The sequence below is a fragment of the Synchiropus splendidus genome, chromosome 17 (genome assembly GCF_027744825.2).
Source record: "Synchiropus splendidus isolate RoL2022-P1 chromosome 17, RoL_Sspl_1.0, whole genome shotgun sequence".
In the NCBI taxonomy this organism is placed as follows: domain Eukaryota; kingdom Metazoa; phylum Chordata; class Actinopteri; order Syngnathiformes; family Callionymidae; genus Synchiropus; species Synchiropus splendidus.
Genome location: NC_071350.1, coordinates 10,139,679 through 10,156,238, shown reverse-complemented (window position 1 = coordinate 10,156,238; position 16,560 = coordinate 10,139,679). Strand labels below are relative to the sequence as shown.

At 42.3% G+C, this 16,560-nt stretch overlaps 1 protein-coding gene across 7 annotated transcripts in view; it reads left to right on the top strand.

Moving 5' to 3' along the window:
- Nucleotides 1-651: 651 nt before the first annotated feature.
- LOC128747968 (ryanodine receptor 1-like) overlaps nt 652-16,560 on the top strand; it is a 41,373-nt gene continuing 25,464 nt past the window's right edge. For 4 of the 7 annotated variants that reach the window (XM_053846271.1, XM_053846270.1, XM_053846269.1 and 1 more), the window contains exons 1-47: nt 652-771; nt 3,987-4,106; nt 4,175-4,273; nt 5,102-5,176; nt 5,244-5,322; nt 5,389-5,501; nt 5,566-5,665; nt 5,741-5,837; nt 6,115-6,189; nt 6,260-6,416; nt 6,486-6,650; nt 6,716-6,837; nt 6,913-7,099; nt 7,165-7,300; nt 7,377-7,472; nt 7,545-7,663; nt 7,850-7,983; nt 8,129-8,370; nt 8,430-8,622; nt 8,681-8,897; nt 8,967-9,071; nt 9,149-9,252; nt 9,325-9,408; nt 9,487-9,646; nt 9,727-9,874; nt 9,952-10,157; nt 10,265-10,439; nt 10,501-10,709; nt 10,773-11,131; nt 11,203-11,332; nt 11,452-11,612; nt 11,677-11,839; nt 12,112-12,198; nt 12,266-12,492; nt 12,587-13,025; nt 13,086-13,640; nt 13,700-13,900; nt 13,985-14,096; nt 14,201-14,344; nt 14,427-14,700; nt 14,775-14,889; nt 15,058-15,190; nt 15,266-15,360; nt 15,426-15,561; nt 15,638-15,824; nt 16,258-16,369; nt 16,434-16,554. In XM_053846271.1, the coding sequence (XP_053702246.1) occupies nt 724-771; nt 3,987-4,106; nt 4,175-4,273; nt 5,102-5,176; nt 5,244-5,322; nt 5,389-5,501; nt 5,566-5,665; nt 5,741-5,837; nt 6,115-6,189; nt 6,260-6,416; nt 6,486-6,650; nt 6,716-6,837; nt 6,913-7,099; nt 7,165-7,300; nt 7,377-7,472; nt 7,545-7,663; nt 7,850-7,983; nt 8,129-8,370; nt 8,430-8,622; nt 8,681-8,897; nt 8,967-9,071; nt 9,149-9,252; nt 9,325-9,408; nt 9,487-9,646; nt 9,727-9,874; nt 9,952-10,157; nt 10,265-10,439; nt 10,501-10,709; nt 10,773-11,131; nt 11,203-11,332; nt 11,452-11,612; nt 11,677-11,839; nt 12,112-12,198; nt 12,266-12,492; nt 12,587-13,025; nt 13,086-13,640; nt 13,700-13,900; nt 13,985-14,096; nt 14,201-14,344; nt 14,427-14,700; nt 14,775-14,889; nt 15,058-15,190; nt 15,266-15,360; nt 15,426-15,561; nt 15,638-15,824; nt 16,258-16,369; nt 16,434-16,554 (7,516 nt within the window). In that variant the 5' untranslated portion in view covers nt 652-723. Of the gene's footprint in view, nt 772-3,986; nt 4,107-4,174; nt 4,274-4,398; nt 4,420-5,101; nt 5,177-5,243; nt 5,323-5,388; nt 5,502-5,565; nt 5,666-5,740; nt 5,838-6,114; nt 6,190-6,259; nt 6,417-6,485; nt 6,651-6,715; nt 6,838-6,912; nt 7,100-7,164; nt 7,301-7,376; nt 7,473-7,544; nt 7,664-7,849; nt 7,984-8,128; nt 8,371-8,429; nt 8,623-8,680; nt 8,898-8,966; nt 9,072-9,148; nt 9,253-9,324; nt 9,409-9,486; nt 9,647-9,726; nt 9,875-9,951; nt 10,158-10,264; nt 10,440-10,500; nt 10,710-10,772; nt 11,132-11,202; nt 11,333-11,451; nt 11,613-11,676; nt 11,840-12,111; nt 12,199-12,265; nt 12,493-12,586; nt 13,026-13,085; nt 13,641-13,699; nt 13,901-13,984; nt 14,097-14,200; nt 14,345-14,426; nt 14,701-14,774; nt 14,890-15,057; nt 15,191-15,265; nt 15,361-15,425; nt 15,562-15,637; nt 15,825-16,257; nt 16,370-16,433; nt 16,555-16,560 lie in introns of all 7 variants that reach the window. The other 3 variants (XM_053846272.1, XM_053846267.1, XM_053846265.1) reach the window with 1 other exon arrangement.

Here is a 16,560-nt window from a genome sequence, read left to right as displayed (position 1 = left end):
GTACTGCTTTACTACGAAGGCAACGTTTATTGTTTACCTCCAAATAATATTTAACAACGACCGTCGACACTTAAATACGGTATTTATTTGTGGAAACATTGAATTGCAGTTATGTAAGTTGATATCGTTTGACGACGTCACATGCTATGCAACTTCATTGTAGTGAAGTAGTAGTAGTACTAGTAGTAGTGCTATTAGTAGTAGTACTAGTGGTGGAATTATTTAATTCCATGCCAACTTTATGCATCAATATAGGCATAGTTTTATTTTTATTTATTGTGCGTCTTACTTAAATGTTAATGGAAATTCATTTGGCATATTAATTTCATTCTAGTTACAAAAATACACACACTATAGTCTTATATCTGTATTGTGTTGGGCAATAATGTTAAATGCAGTAGTTATTGGATTTGTATTCAAGCATATCTGTCCTGTCCATTCAGTCAATGGCTGACCACTTGAAACACGCTACAAATAGAATGATGTTCCCCTGGATTTATTGTGAGCTTTGCTCCTCCTCTTTATGGTGCTGTTATGAGCTGGAATGAACTGTCAATCCTTCTGCTCCACAGCCAGCCAGGGAGAGTGAGAAAGAAAGAGAGAGAGGACGCCCTTGCCCTTCAAACACCTTGGCATTGGCTCGCCGTGTGTGGTGGGCACACAGCAACCCGCAGCCCCCTTCAGAGAGTTTTACTAAGTTTCGACTTTTAATGGTGGCAAAGGATGGCGGAAGGTGCAGATGGAGAGGAAGAGATCCAGTTCTTGCGGACAGTAAGTGATGCCCTGTCTGACATTATTGACTTTTGGGGGAAGTTTTGCGATGCATCTAATCTCACTAACACACAGCAGAGAGACATACGACATCACAGAGAAGTTGAAAATGACAACAACAGTTGGCCCATTTTGTTGGCATTGTTGCCTATTTATATCCCAATGGCTATTCGATATGTAGCTCTATGGCCAGAGGCCAAATATCTGGTTACTGGTGAAACAAACTGACAAATTGTTTGAGGATACAGTTTCTACAAATTCAGCCAGTAGCTAGAGCAATTACTGCAAAAAAAACAACAACATATAAATCTATATATTTATGCCATAACTTGGCGCAGTAAAAAAAATCTGTATTTTCTTACATTTACAAAGTATACGAAGCAACACCTTTAGCTTTATATATCGTATAAAGGAAGAAAAAAATAATTTGTAATATGTCATTGTGTTTGCTGACAAATATCCTGCTGTATGATATAAAATAATTATCATCTTAATTATTCATACACCTACAGTATGAGCAGTATAATTTTTTGTTTACCAAGATTTGAGCATATTTTGTTGAAACTCAATATATAAAACTTCGTGATATTTGTGTAATTAAATTGGACTTTTTTCATTTTTATGCGGGGGAAAATAATAATAATAATAATAATAATAATAATAATAATAATAATAATAATAATAATTGTTTCCTTCTGAGGATCTATCTATGAAGACTGGGTTCCTTGTTCTCATTCAGGCTCTATTTATTTATGTATTTTTAAATCAAGTAAACTTTTTTCTGCCAGATTTCTTACATATACAAACAAAACTATTGTATGAACAGTATGAGCAGTAGGTATGAATATCTGGCAATTGTTTAAATAGCTCCTATCCAAATAAATGTAGCGTGTGCTAAGAAATTAATTTGACCAGCCACAATGCCAAATGATGATGTGACTTCTTTATTGTTTACAATTATTCCAGATACATTTTCCCATTTAACTTCAGTAAAACAGGTGGACATTCTGATTTGAAATGGAATGAATGAATGTGTATAAATGTAAGAAAGCAGGTGAGAGTTTTTGATTTTAAGTACCTTGTGTTTTCAAATCACATTTGTCGTGTTTCTTGTCAGATCATACTCCTTGAATGGATGATGGCAGTGTCACCACTTGAAAAATTGCTTATTCTCCCTTGAAAATTGTTCATTAATAACTGTTCATTGATAAGCTTAGGTAGGCATTTACTCCAGTTGCAGTATCTGAATCAGTACAAGTTGTTTGTCTCCTAATTTCACTGAACTTTCAGAAAAGTTTCAGACGTCATTGTCTCATGCCGTAAAACACAATGAAGTTCTGTGTGTCAACAGTCTTTGGCTGTTGGCCCTGAACCCGACCAGTTCTATATTTACTGTGTGAGGATTAGCAGGTTCAAAGCGCGGCCCAGTTCGGCAGCTGTTTCCTTCAGTCCATGTGAGAACCTTCCTACAAACATCAGAGCATAATATGAGACGATGGTTCAATAACAATGGATGCTTATTCTGATGAGACATGGTAGTTTCACACCCATCATAAGTGATAGTCATATCTTGTCTGCTGAGCCTGGTGGCCTCGTAGACTTAAAATTCCATGTTGGCCACTTGTCTAAGAGTAAGTAGAGTAGACTTATTCGGTTATCTTCCAACATCTGCAGATAAAAAAGAGAGTGCAAATAACTACATTTTAAAATATACCTGCAGTGTCATACTGTATTTAGTAACACTACTTACTTGCTTCAGTGACGTGTCGAAACAAATAACAGTAAAGAATGATTTCATTATTTTTCTCTCGACAAGCTCATCAGAAGCTTAGCTCTTGCTGTAATCTTTTATTCGCACTGCCAAGTTTATTATATCCTCTACTTCATCCTTTCACCGCCGCGCTTTGTTTTCCAAGATGTAAGTTCTGCACCTCCACCTGCTACATATATCATTTGTGGATGAGCGCACCAATAATGTTGAGCAGTCGGATGTCTGTTAAATCGTATGTGCCTGAACTTATTTTAGTAAGTCTGACTTCAACCCAATGATGCCTCATAGAAATGCTTATATAGATTCTATTATAATCATATCAAGTTTAAAGAGTCATTTAAAATCCTGTATAGCCAAGTAACTGAAAATGACATCACATTTGAACTGCAGTCTGGCAACACCACTCAGGTCTATGTTAAGGTCCTGCTGGCAGCGTGGTTTTGTGCTCTCCAGAGACCCTGAGTGAAACATAGGATGTCGCTCTGCCCTGCAAACTGACTAATTGCATTATTAAAGCGATGTGGGCCAATCTTTCCCGGCAGTCAAATACTAAATATCTGGTGCTCTCCAAATGGGGATGTGTGAACAGCAGGTGCAGTGGCCTGAAATAGAGAGCAGCAGAGGGGAGAGGCCGGTGTTATGGAGCCAGGAAGGCCAGGAGATTAGTGCTAGGTCGGGGACAGACGCGTCTGCAGACGTGTGGTAACAGGGGAGATCCAAGGTTATGAGCAACAGTGGGTTAACAGCTGTTTATCTCGCAGTCTCAACTCATGTTTGACTCAAATTACGACGTAAATGCAAGGAAAAATGTTCCTCCTTTATTAACTGTTGCCTTCGATAGTTGGAGTTTTATACCTTTGACCTAGTCATGAATAGCTGGTGTGAAATGCTGTGTCATGAAATTCAAATGGCAGATTGCTTGTGAGTCTAATGCTGTTAGATGGCGTCTGTAGTCGAAAGAGAAAATGAGAACAGTTTGGCAGACACTGAAGGGAGGACAACAATTCAGCCCACAAATCCTCTGGTGATGCGGAGAAATCTAAATATAAGTGATATAAGTGCTGAAGTGTTGTAGTTGATGTGTTGAGCATGTCGAACTGCCGTTTTATCACAGCTGCCGTGCTGTTTCCTGGTTAAACCTGGCAAGGACACGTCAATTCCTCTCCAAAATGAAACACTTGAAAATTAAAATGTGCTGCCTGAACAACACATTTTAATTCCTCATTTACGCCCCTGTAAGGCGTGTATGTACGAGATAGTGTATGCAGTCTATGACTTTGTGTGTTGGACGTGATGATTTACTGATATTATGGGAGCAATTTATAAAATAAGAAGCACATTTTTACAGTATTTTTTTGTATTTGTGATAAAACATGCAAGAAAAATACTGTACATTCATTGCTATGACTTGTGTTACACTGACTAACTGCTATTCCTCTCTAAGGATGACCAAGTGGTTCTTCAGTGTACTGCCTCCATTTTGAAGGAGCAGATCAAGCTGTGTCTGTCCTGCGAGGGTTTTGGGAACCGTCTCTGCTTCCTGGAGACCACCTCAAATGCTCAAGTAATTAAACCGTATAAGCATTTAATAATACTTAAAAAATAACACATTTTTTACACCATCTGTTTTAGAATGTTCCCCCTGACTTGGCGATCTGCTGCTTCATACTGGAGCAGTCCCTGTCTGTGCGGGCCCTGCAAGAGATGCTGTCCAACACGTCTGTGGATGAAGTAAGAGGAAGTCACTGGCAGCAAAAAGCTCAAGTGTTAAACATAACAATAATGCAATGACAGAAGACGTTATGAATAAATGTGGGCCTGATACCGTTTTATTACAAAGCTCCTGTCAATTACAGGCGGTTGATTTGGACAAATGGGTAAGTTGGGATCAGCTCTCTGCATCTCTGACCGTCTTGGGACCAGTTTCTGTAACAGTTAGTGCTAGAAAGCATCCTAATATAATCAGATGTCAAGTGTGTCATGGTTCTAGAGTTTCTATGAAACTCTTGTAGTTAGCATGAATTGTTTGTGTATTATTATAAACCCACATTTGTCCGATAAATAAACTAACAATTTCCAACAAGAGAATGGCAGCAGGGTCTGATTCGAATGAAAAATGAAACCAGTTTATTTTATTGATCATGTTTTTATGATGTATAATTTGTAATATTGACATTTTACCTGGGACAACTTTGTCATATGCAGTTGACTGACACCACGACTATTAAGTAAAATACATTAATAATTTGATTTATAGTTGTAAAAATCGTCACAGTTTAATTTGATATAAGGGCTGAAGTATCATTGTGTCGTTGACCTAAATATGTCAAAGCCATCCCAAACAATGTCAGTAATAAATGTGATTATGACATGCCCATCAACTAAGCTGTTTTGTAATTTGATGTAACTCTTTTCATTATCTTCGTTGTTTGTTTTACTTACTCAATAACAGTGTTGCAGCGAGTACAGACTTTTATTTATTTTTTTTTTTTTACAAAATGTAAAACTTAAAAGAATGTCATTTTGTTCATTGATTCTTCCTCTCTTACCCACCGCCAGTCGTCACAAGGTGGCGGTCACCGCACACTGCTGTACGGACATGCCATCCTCCTGAAACACACTCACTCCAGCATGGTAACTGAGGCTGATTTATTCCTGTGTCTCACCTCAGATATTGATTCAACATGCTGTCATGTTTCAGTACCTGAGCTGTTTGACGACATCACGCTCGCTCACTGACAAACTAGCCTTCGATGTAGGTTTGCAAGAGGATTCCACAGGTAGGGAGAACAGTTTAGAGTGTACCGTCACATAACTTTCATTCAAACTGCACCACTGCGTCACAGGTGAGGCCTGCTGGTGGACCATCCATCCGGCATCCAAGCAAAGATCTGAAGGAGAGAAGGTCAGGGTGGGAGATGACCTCATTCTTGTCAGTGTTTCGTCGGAGCGATACCTGGTAAGAACGGCTTCATTTTCTTCAACTCTCTCATAGCAGGTTCTAATATCCTGTCTCTTTTAAGCATCTGTCATATGCCAGCGGTGACCTGATGGTCGATGCGTCCTTCATGCAAACTTTATGGACCATGACACCGGTCATGTCTGGGTGTGAGCTTGCTGAAGGTAAAAAATGTTTTTTTTTTTAATGAAATAGTTGTCCTGATTATGAATTATGATGCAACCTTCATTATCCCTCAGGTTTTCTGATTGGTGGTTATGTGCTCCGACTGTTCCACGGCCATATGGATGAGTGTTTGGCAATACCAGGTGCTGACCAAGGAGATGACCAGCGCAGGTGACCTTTCCACATCTGTTGAGCTACTCTCCTCAAGTTTTTTCTAAAGTTACACTGACATTCCCATTAGATTTTGGCGTGTTCTACTATCCTGCTTCTCACTTTTTAAGATATGATATTATATAATCTGGTTGTGGGATCGTAATTGCTACACAAAAAATCTCATCATGCAACACAGTCTTATAGCCCTGAGCAAGTTTCTAAATTTGGAAAACAACTTTAGTCTGAACCAAGCTCTATTTATGCATGAACAAGTCTTTGTGACTTTTGTTTCCAGGGTTGCTCATTATGAAGGAGGAGCTGTATGCAGTCATGCCAGATCCTTGTGGAGACTGGAGCCACTGCGCATTGGGTAAGCATCTTGGAAATAGGAATTTAGATAACGTCACCCATATTGACACCCTAAATACCTCACTGTTCAGGTGGAGCGGAGGTCACATCAAATGGGGCCAATCTTTTCGAATACGCCACATTACAACCGGCAGATATCTGTGCTTGGATGAGGAGAAGGGACTGCTGTTGGTCGATGCAGAGAAAGCCAATTCCAAAATGTCAGCGTTTTGCTTTAGGATTTCTAAGGTCATTATCATTCTAACGGTCGTATAACAATACCGGAATTGCAGCAGTAAAACACTGTTTTATCATCAGGAAAAAATTGAAGTCACCCAGAAGCGCGACGTTGAAGGAATGGGCATCCCTGAGATAAAGTACGGCGAGTCCATGTGCTTTGTTCAGCATGTTTCGACTGGTCTGTGGCTCACTTACGCCGCTGTCGATGCCAAATCAGCCCGCCTTGGTCCTTTGAAGAGGAAGGTACTGTTGAACAACACGCCTTGATATCAGAACAAAAAAAAAAAATTTTTTCTTATCTTTTTTAGGCCATTCTTCACAAAGAAGGTCACATGGATGATGCATTGACTGTTGCACGTTCACAAACTGAGGAATCCCAAGCTGCCCGAATGATCTACAGCACCACAGGCCTCTTCAATCAATTCATCAAGTAGAAGTTTTCTCTCAGAAGTCACACATTTCCGGTTCAAATGTTTGTTTATTAACTGGTTTTCTGGTTATCCAGAGGTCTAGATGCCTTGAGTGGGAAAAACAAATCAGCCAATCCTCCGTCCTTGCCCATGGACACAGTCGTGCTCTCTCTGCAGGATCTCATTTTCTACTTCAGACCACCTGAAGAGGAACTTGAGCATGAGGACAAACAATTCAAGCTCCGCTCTCTGAAGAACAGGCAAAACCTCTTTCAAGAAGAGGTCTGCTCCCAGTTCAAAATGGTTATTGAAGTTTGTTTTACTTACTATAACTTATTTCTCTCCAGGGGATGATCACATTGGTCTTGGACTGTGTTGATAGGCTGAATGTCTACAACACCGCTGCTCACTTCTCTGAGTATGCCGGAGAAGAAGCAGCTGAGTCGTGGAAGGAAATAGTAAATTTATTATACGAGTTGCTGGGTATGAAAATCGCTGTATTCAAGCTCACTATTTCACCCTGGATACATAATGACTGGTGCTCCTTTCGGTCTTAAAGCATCGTTGATCAGAGGAAATCGAGCCAACTGTGCCTTGTTTTGTGACAACCTGGACTGGCTGGTCAGTAAGTTGGACCGTTTGGAGGCATCCTCTGGTATGTGGAATTCATTTTTTCAAATATATTCAGTAGTTATTGTGTTATTACTGACCATCACCATCCTAACAGGAATCTTGGAGGTGCTCTACTGTGTTCTGATTGAGAGTCCAGAGGTGCTGAATATCATCAAGGAAAATCACATCAAGTCAATTATATCGCTTCTTGACAAGCATGGCCGCAATCATAAGGTGAGTCGTACACTTAAGATCCAGTTACATGTTTATTAACTGCAATGAATCCTCATTCAAGCAAAAGAATGGCAATGAACTGAACAATTGAATTTATGAGAAATGAGATACTGAACAAAAATAATAAGTGAATTGAGCTATGATTAAATAGAAACTATAAGTGAGTTTTTCTTTCTTCTTCATCAGGTGTTGGACGTGCTCTGTTCTCTGTGTGTGTGTAACGGAGTCGCTGTGAGGTCCAATCAGAATCTGATCACTGAAAACCTCCTGCCAGGCCGAGACCTCCTGCTTCAAACAAACATAATAAACTATGTTACCAGGTGAGCTCATAACTGCAGTACATTTTTTTATCTGTGTGTGTGTGTTAAAGTAAATGCTTTAAGAAGGCGATGAGAAAAAGATAAAAGACTGCTGTCTACCAGTATCAAGTATTCAACAGAATCAGTGGATCTGTTTTCCCTTCAGCATGAGACCCAACATTTTCCTTGGGACCTGTGAAGGCTCTACTCAGTATAAGAAGTGGTATTTTGAGGTGATGGTGGACCATGTGGAGCCATTTCTCTCAGCTCAGCCATATCACTTGCGAGTGGGTTGGGCCCTGACTGAAGGCTACAGCCCATATCCAGGTGGAGGAGAGGGTTGGGGTGGTAACGGTGTCGGAGATGACCTCTACTCCTACGGGTTTGATGGGCTCCACCTATGGTCAGGTATGTTTTTTTGACATGTAAAGCTGGTTTAAGTGTTTGACCTATATGCTTATTGGCAGGTCGTGTACCTCGCCATGTGGCCACGCCCAATCAGCATGTCTTGGCAGCTGAAGATGTGGTAAGCTGCTGCTTGGATCTGAACGTGCCCAGTATTTCCTTCAGAATCAATGGGCATCCAGTCCAGGGCATGTTTGAGAACTTCAACCTCGACGGCTTGTTTTTCCCAGTGGTCAGCTTCTCAGCTGGCATCAAGTAAGTTCAACATTGAGGTCACTTCAGGACAAGAGTTCTGACATGTTTTCATTTTCAGGCTCCGATTCCTTCTTGGAGGAAGGCATGGGGACTTTAAGTTCCTGCCTCCCCCTGGCTACGCGCCGTGCTATGAAGCTGTGCTACCCCGAGATCGTTTGAGGATTGAACCGATCAAGGAGTACAAACATGACTTTGATGGTGTTCGCAACTTGTTAGGTCCAACACAGTCTCTCTCACATACGTCCTTCACTCCGTGCCCAGTGGACACCATACAAGTATATCGACCTTTTTTCTTCATCCATTTTTGTCCTTGTTACTGCTCAACTCAATGAATCCTCTCTCAGATCGTACTTCCTCCTCACTTGGAGCGCATTCGGGAGAAGCTGGCAGAGAACAGTCATGAGCTGTGGGCTGTGACTCGCATTGAACAAGGGTGGACCTTTGGCGCCGTGAGTTTTTTTAGATGTGGCTGTTGATTGGTTGTATTTTAGAGTATGCTAAAAAATGACTTTCCTTCATTAAACAGTTTCGTGATGACAACAAGAAGCTGCACCCCTGCCTGGTAGATTTTCAGGGTTTGCCTGAACCTGAGAAGAACTACAACTTAGCAATGTCAGGCGAGACTCTTAAGTAAGACACTTCCTTAACTGAATTCTTGTTTGATTGTTTCAGTTTTCTCTGATGCCATATTATTGTTTGAAGGACCCTGCTTGCACTTGGATGCCATGTTGGAATGGGGGATGAAAAAGCAGAGGAGAATTTGAAGCGGATCAAGCTTCCGAAAACGTGTGTGTCAGCTACTTGAACAAATCCCCTTGCACATCGACGTACACACTAACCTGCTCATATTACATTTGTTACTAGATTCATGCAGACTAATGGTTACAAACCTGCCCCACTGGACCTCAACCATGTTAAACTCACCCCAAATCAAAACACTCTGGTTGAGAGACTTGCAGAAAACGGACACAATGTGTGGGCAAGAGACCGGGTCCGCCAGGGGTGGACCTACAGTATTGTGCAGGTAATTTTACTGACTCAGTTCTTTCCCCTTTTTTCCTTAAATGGGTTATAATTAAACATATTTTATCTTTTTCTCGGCAGGATATTGTGAACAAGCGCAACCCTCGACTGGTCCCTTACAACTTACTGGATGAAAAGACCAAAAAGACAAACAGAGACACAGTCTGCGCTGCTGTACGCACTCTCCTTGGCTACGGTTACAACATTGAGCCCCCCGACCAGGAGAGCAGTATGTTAGCTCACATTATTCCTCTTCCCACTGGAATACACTGATGTGTCTAACTTTATATTTTTCAACTCTTGCAGGTGGGCATGGTTCAGGAAGTTCCCGTGGAGATAAGATCAGAGTGTTCAGAGCTGAAAAGTCGTATGGTGTTACCCAGGGGAAGTGGTACTTTGAGTTCGAGGCGGTGACAGTTGGGGAGATGAGGGTGGGATGGGCTAGGCCTAGCGTTCGGGCAGACACTGAACTTGGAGCGGATGAGTTGGCCTATGTCTTCAACGGGTTTAAGGTGTGTTCAACTTTGAGTTGAAATCTCTGTGTTTGCTTTTTGGGGATTCAAGATTAAAGACTGACATGAATATTTTGAGAGTTAATCTGTAATCGCTTTCCTTTCAGGCCCAGCGTTGGCATGTGGGCAACGAGTCATTTGGTCGTCAGTGGCAGTCTGGTGATGTGGTTGGCTGCATGATCGACCTCACTGAGATGAACATCATGTTTACACTGAATGGAGAAATGTTAATCAGCGACTCAGGTTCTGAGATGGCCTTTAAGGATATTGAAATCGGCGAGGGTAAGTGCACAGGGTAACACATAGCTCCAGATTTTGAATGAACATTTCACGTTGTTCACAGGCTTCATTCCAGTCTGCAGTCTGGGATTGTCTCAAGTGGGCAGGATTAACTTGGGTCAGAACGTCAGCAGCCTTCGCTATTTCACCATCTGTGGCCTGCAAGAGGGATTTGAACCATTTGCTATCAACATGAAGCGAGATATTACAATGTGGTTCAGCAAGAGTCTTCCACAATTCATCAATGCACCCACTGACCACCCTCACATCGAGGTTTGTGTTACTATTTTAAACAAAGCAAATTGAATAGACTGACCTTTCTTCATTACACGCCAGATATCTCGTGTTGACGGGACAGTCGAAACGGCCCCTTGCCTCAAAGTGAACCACAAAACCTTCGGATCCCAGAATGCCAACACAGATCTACTGTTCTTCAGACTGAGCATGCCGGTTGAGTTTCACGAGACTTTCAAAGTTCCAGCTGGGACCACTCTCTTGACCCGGACCCTGACGATTCCTGAGGATGAGGTAGTCGAGGTGGATCCAGACTCTGACTTTGAAATTCTAAAAAAATCAGCCACCCGCAAAGAGCAAGAGGAGGAGAAGAAGGAGCCGTCCGTGCCGAAGGAGGTGCCGCTGAACAAGAACGGGGAAAATGAGAAAGATGCCTCTACAGAGAAAAGCAAGAAAAAAGGGTATAACTTTGTATCTATCAGCGTCAGATGCGTTTTTGGGACATGATTATGAAATAATGGTCTGTTTTTAGGTTTCTCTTCAAAGCCAAAAAAGCTGCACTGATAACTCCACCCCCTGTAGTTCCCACTATGCCTCGCTTAGTTGAGGATGTGGTGCCTGATGACAGAGACGATGTGGACATCATCCTCAACACCACAACGGTATGTCAAAAAATAAGCTTTTATTTTGGGTGGATTCATGCCATCATCCATTATCATACATTATCATCCACTGCCCATGTGTTTCTTCAAGATTCTCTGTGACTTATATCCATTTCCAGTACTACTACTCTGTGCGAGTGTTTGCTGGCCAGGAACCGAGTGGGATTTGGGTGGGCTGGATCACGCCCGACTATCACCAGTATGACCCTCATTTTGATCTTGGCAAAGTGCGAAATGTGACAGTCACTGTGGGCGATGACAAGGGAAACATTCATGACAGGTACAGATGTGTCGGAGCAGTAAATGAAGAGTGTCCTCTAAGCACCGCTTTGTTGCCACCGCAGCATCAAGCGTAGTAACTGCTATATGGTGTGTGGAGGCGAGTTCAGCAGCTCCCAGCAGACTCGAGTGAGTCAAGAGGATTTTGTGATCGGCTGTCTCATCGACTTGGACACAGGACTGATGACATTCACTGCTAATGGAAAAGAGATCAACACATTTTACCAGGTGAGTCAATATTACAAATCCACAACCAGCAAAATGTAATTTGTTTAATAAGATATACAGTGTATGTGACGAAGCTCAGAGTAGTATTCTCAAGAGTAAGTGTGGAATAGAGGGGACAGTGTAAAGTTTGAAGTCGCCAAAGAAAGTAACTTAACATTTTGAAGAACTCTTATTCAAACCTAATTTAATTCACCTTGACTGGTGATTTTATTTTGACTATTAAAATAAGATGAGAGATTTTTTTTCCACACTTCTTTTTCTTCTTCTTTTAGGTGGAACCCAATACAAAATTGTTCCCAGCTGTGTTTGCTCTCCCTTCAAGCCAGAACATGTTCCAATTCGAGCTTGGAAAACTCAAGGTCGGTGATAAACTATTCATTCTTCATGTTTTCTGTCGTATATTAAATCTGCCTTCTGTCATTTCAGAACATCATGCCAATCTCAGCCGCTATGTTTCGGAGCGAACGTAAAAACCCGGTCCCTCAGTGCCCTCCAAGATTAGATATCCAGATGTTAACGCCTGTCATCTGGAGTCGGATGCCCAACCACTTCCTGGCTCCAGAGACGGGGCGTGTCAGTGAGCGACTGGGTTGGGTGGTGCAGTGTCAGGAGCCGCTCACCATGATGGCGCTCCACATCCCAGAGGAGAACAGGTATGTCCCACGTCACCAGGTCATAGTGTGGGTTCAGAAATTACTTCCGTATTTTTCATGCTTCTCCCCTCTGTGTATTGACCCTCTTTTTTAGGTGTATTGACATTCTGGAGTTGTCTGAACGAATGGATTTGTTGAAGTTCCATTACCACACTTTGAAGCTGTACGGCTCCGTCTGCGCTCTGGGAAACAACCGGGTGGCTCACGCGCTTTGCAGCCATGTGGATGAGTCTCAACTGTTCTACGCCATTGAGAACACCTACCTTCCTGGGCCAATGAGAAGTGGCTTCTATGACCTGCTGATCAGCATGCACCTCGAGTCTGCTAAGAGAAATCGACTTGGCACCAACAAAGAGTTCATCGTTCCGATGACAGACGACACGCGGAGCATCACGTTGTACTCTGACAAGTCACACGCTTTACCCGGCGTCGGCTTGACAACATGTCTTCGCCCCAAACTACACTTCTCATCTGTTGGGTTTGTTGGAACTGATCCTGATATTTACACTCTGAGCCCATTCATCCCATTGTTGGTGAGACAGAAAATATCCAGCTTTTTGTGAACATCCCTGATGATATGTTTTTATTTCCAGGTGCTTAAGACAAAAGCTCTGAACATGTTGATCGAGGCTGTTCAAGATGGCGGTCAAGCCATGAGAGATCCTGTTGGAGGAAGTGTTGAGTTTCATTTCGTTCCTATCCTGAAACTCATCAGCACCCTCCTCATCATGGGTGTGTTTGACGACGAAGACGTCACACACATCCTGGAGATGATCGAACCCACTGTCTTCTGTGGCAAGAAGGTCGAGGACCCTGTCGAGGAGGCTGTTAGTGCTGAGGATGAGAAGGAACAGCAGCTGAAAACACAACCAACAATGGATGCAGACCAAGAATCCCTGTATGAAGAAGATGAAGAAGAATATGAGGATGATGGCCTCGGCGAAGAAGAAGAAGTGGAAGAAGAAGTGGAAGAGGCAAAATCGATTTTGCATCAAGATGAAGTGCCTGATGACACAGGACCGGTCAATGGTGAGAAAGGTGCAGAGGAAACAGAGAAAGAAGCAAAACATGGAGAAACTGTTGGAGAGAAAGAACATTTTGAACAAGGACTTTTCCAGATGAAGCTACCAGAGTCTGTTAAACTTCAGGTAAATATGCCTCCTCCAACCTAAAAGGTTAGATGGGTGAGCTTTGCCTTTTTTTCCAGATGTGTACTCTGCTACAATATTTCTGCGACTGTGAGCTACGACACAGAGTAGAGGCCATCACCGCCTTTTCAGACAAGTTTGTCAGCCAGATACAGTCAAACCAGAGGCAGCGCTACAATGAGCTGATGCTGGCTTTCACCATGAGCGCTGCTGAAACGGCCCGCAAGACCCGCGAGTTTCGGTCACCACCTCAAGAGCAGGTAGGAGAGTTTTTATGGTATTTTGTTCATGATAATGTGTGAACAGAGAGCCAAACTTGTTTCTCTTTGCATGGTATTTCAAAGGTCAACATGCTGATGAATTTTAAGAACTGTGCTGAGGATGAGGAATGTCCTATTCCTGATGATGTCCGGGATTCTTTGCTGAATTTTCACACCGTTCTTCTTTCCCACTGTGGTCAGAGTTTGTCTTATCTCTGTCGATTTTCTTTAATGACATCATTTTTGCTGCCTGTTTTACAGGCATTTTTAAAATCTTGTTTTATTTATAATTGTGAGCAGGTGTGCACATTGAAGAAGAAGAGCAGGAGGAGGCGGTCGACAACTCTCTTCGCGGTCGGCTGTTCCGCTTGCTGGAAAGGGTGAAGAAGTTCCGCCAGAAGAAGGTAGAAGTGGAACCAGAGCCACAGGAAGACACTAAGCCAAGTAAGTTCAGTGTCATTTCTTCATATGATTTTTTTCAACCATTCATCTCAGAATTTCGTTCTCTACATATCCCATCGTCCAGGCACTCTGCAGGAGCTGATTTCCCACACCATGATTCACTGGGCCCAGGAGTCTTTCATCCAAAATCCAGAGCTAGTTCGTATGATGTTCAGCCTTCTTCACCGGCAGTATGACGGTCTGGGCGAACTCATGCGGGCCCTGCCGAAGGTCTACACCATCAGCGCTGTCTCCATCCAGGACACAATGGACCTGCTGGAGTGTTTGGGTCAAATCCGCTCTCTGCTGATTGTCCAGATGGGTCCAGAAGAGGAGAGACTCATGATTCAGAGTATTGGGTACAAACAATATTCTGTATTTGTAGCCTTACATTTTCTTTTTTTAATCTTACGTAAATGTATCTCAATTTTAGGAACATCATGAGTAACAAGGTTTTCTACCAGCATCCAAACTTGATGAGAGCCCTGGGCATGCATGAAACAGTCATGGAGGTCATGGTCAACGTTTTGGGTGGTGGAGACTCAAAGGTATAATTCAGTTCATTCCAGCGTGTTATGGAAGAGCTCTAGTTTAATGAAAAAAATTGGAACTTGATTGTTGGGTTTTGCTTAAGATTTTTGCAGCGCCGCAAATGTGTCTCAAGGTCAAATTACTTATTCATGTTTTCATTGTATGAACTCGTTTTTTGTCTGAAGGAAATCAGATTTCCCCGCGTGGTGACAAACTGTTGCCGTTTCCTCTGCTACTTCTGTCGCATCAGTCGACAAAACCAGCGATCCATGTTCGATCACCTCAGCTATCTGCTACAGAACAGCGGGATTGGCCTAGGTGATTGCTCTTGTTTGTTCTGTCCAGCAAAATAAATGTGTGACTTGAATTAAAAACGGCTTCTACGTGTGACAGGAATGCGAGGCTCTACGCCCCTGGATGTGGCTGCTGCATCCTGTATTGACAACAATGAGCTCGCATTGGCTCTTCAAGAGCAAGATCTTGAGATGGTAAAATATTTTCTCAACCTCCTCCATTGCTGTCTGATTCAAACTGTGTGTTGTTGTCTTTGTAGGTGGTTAAATATTTGGCTGGGTGTGGACTTCAAAGCTGCCCGATGTTGCTGTCCAAAGGCTACCCTGACATCGGCTGGAACCCCTGCGGTGGCGAGAAATACCTAGATTTTCTCAGATTTGCTGTTTTCGTCAACGGTCAGATTCGCTTTTTTGAGAACCTTTATTGTTTTAAAACAGTGGTTATTTATTTTCTCCTGCTTTCCTTATTCAGGAGAGAGTGTGGAAGAGAATGCCAATGTTGTGGTACGCCTCCTCATCCGCAGGCCTGAGTGCTTTGGCCCAGCCCTCAGAGGAGAGGGGGGCAATGGTTTGCTTTCAGCTATTGAGGAGGCCATTAAAATATCAGAAGACCCAGCGAGGGATGGTCCGAGCGTGAAGAAAGACAGAAGATTCCCAATGTAAGAGCTTTTAAAAACAGTGAAGCTCTGTTGTGCATTTTTGTTGTGAGTCATGTATTGTATATGTTTGCACATATAGCATTCCTTTTTTATACCTCAAAAAAGAAAAGATGAAAAGAAATTCAAATTAAATAAATACAGTAATTAATTCACAAAAAAAATATTTTAAAAATATGTCTGTAGCACCCATTAATGTATATTTAATTTTCTCTAATATTATATATAACAAAAATCTATCCCCTGACCATTTACAAAGGGGAGGAGCTTTGAAGAACCATATCTTAAATGCTATCTAATGCAACAGGATTATACCTGTTTAATAATGAGGCTTCCAGAGAGCGAAAAATTGTTTTATTCCACATATTTTAAAAAGATTTCAGTTAGTCTACTAGTCATTCAGTCATTTTGACTGACTGCAAACAATCACTCTTAGGTTTGGTGGTGAAGAGCAGCATGAAGAGAACAGAGTTCATCTGGGAAATGCCATCATGTCTTTTTACTCTGCACTCATCGACCTGCTGGGGCGCTGCGCCCCTGAGATGCATGTAAGTTTGCCTGTTGTTGAAGTGGAGCCTTCACAGTTCATTTGAAATATAAACTTTGCCACAGTTGATCCAAGCTGGTAAAGGAGAAGCTTTGAGAATCAGAGCAATTCTTCGGTCTCTTGTTCCCATCGAGGACTTGGTTGGTGTCATCAGCCTGCCTGTGCAGATTCCCTCATTTGGCAAAGGTAACA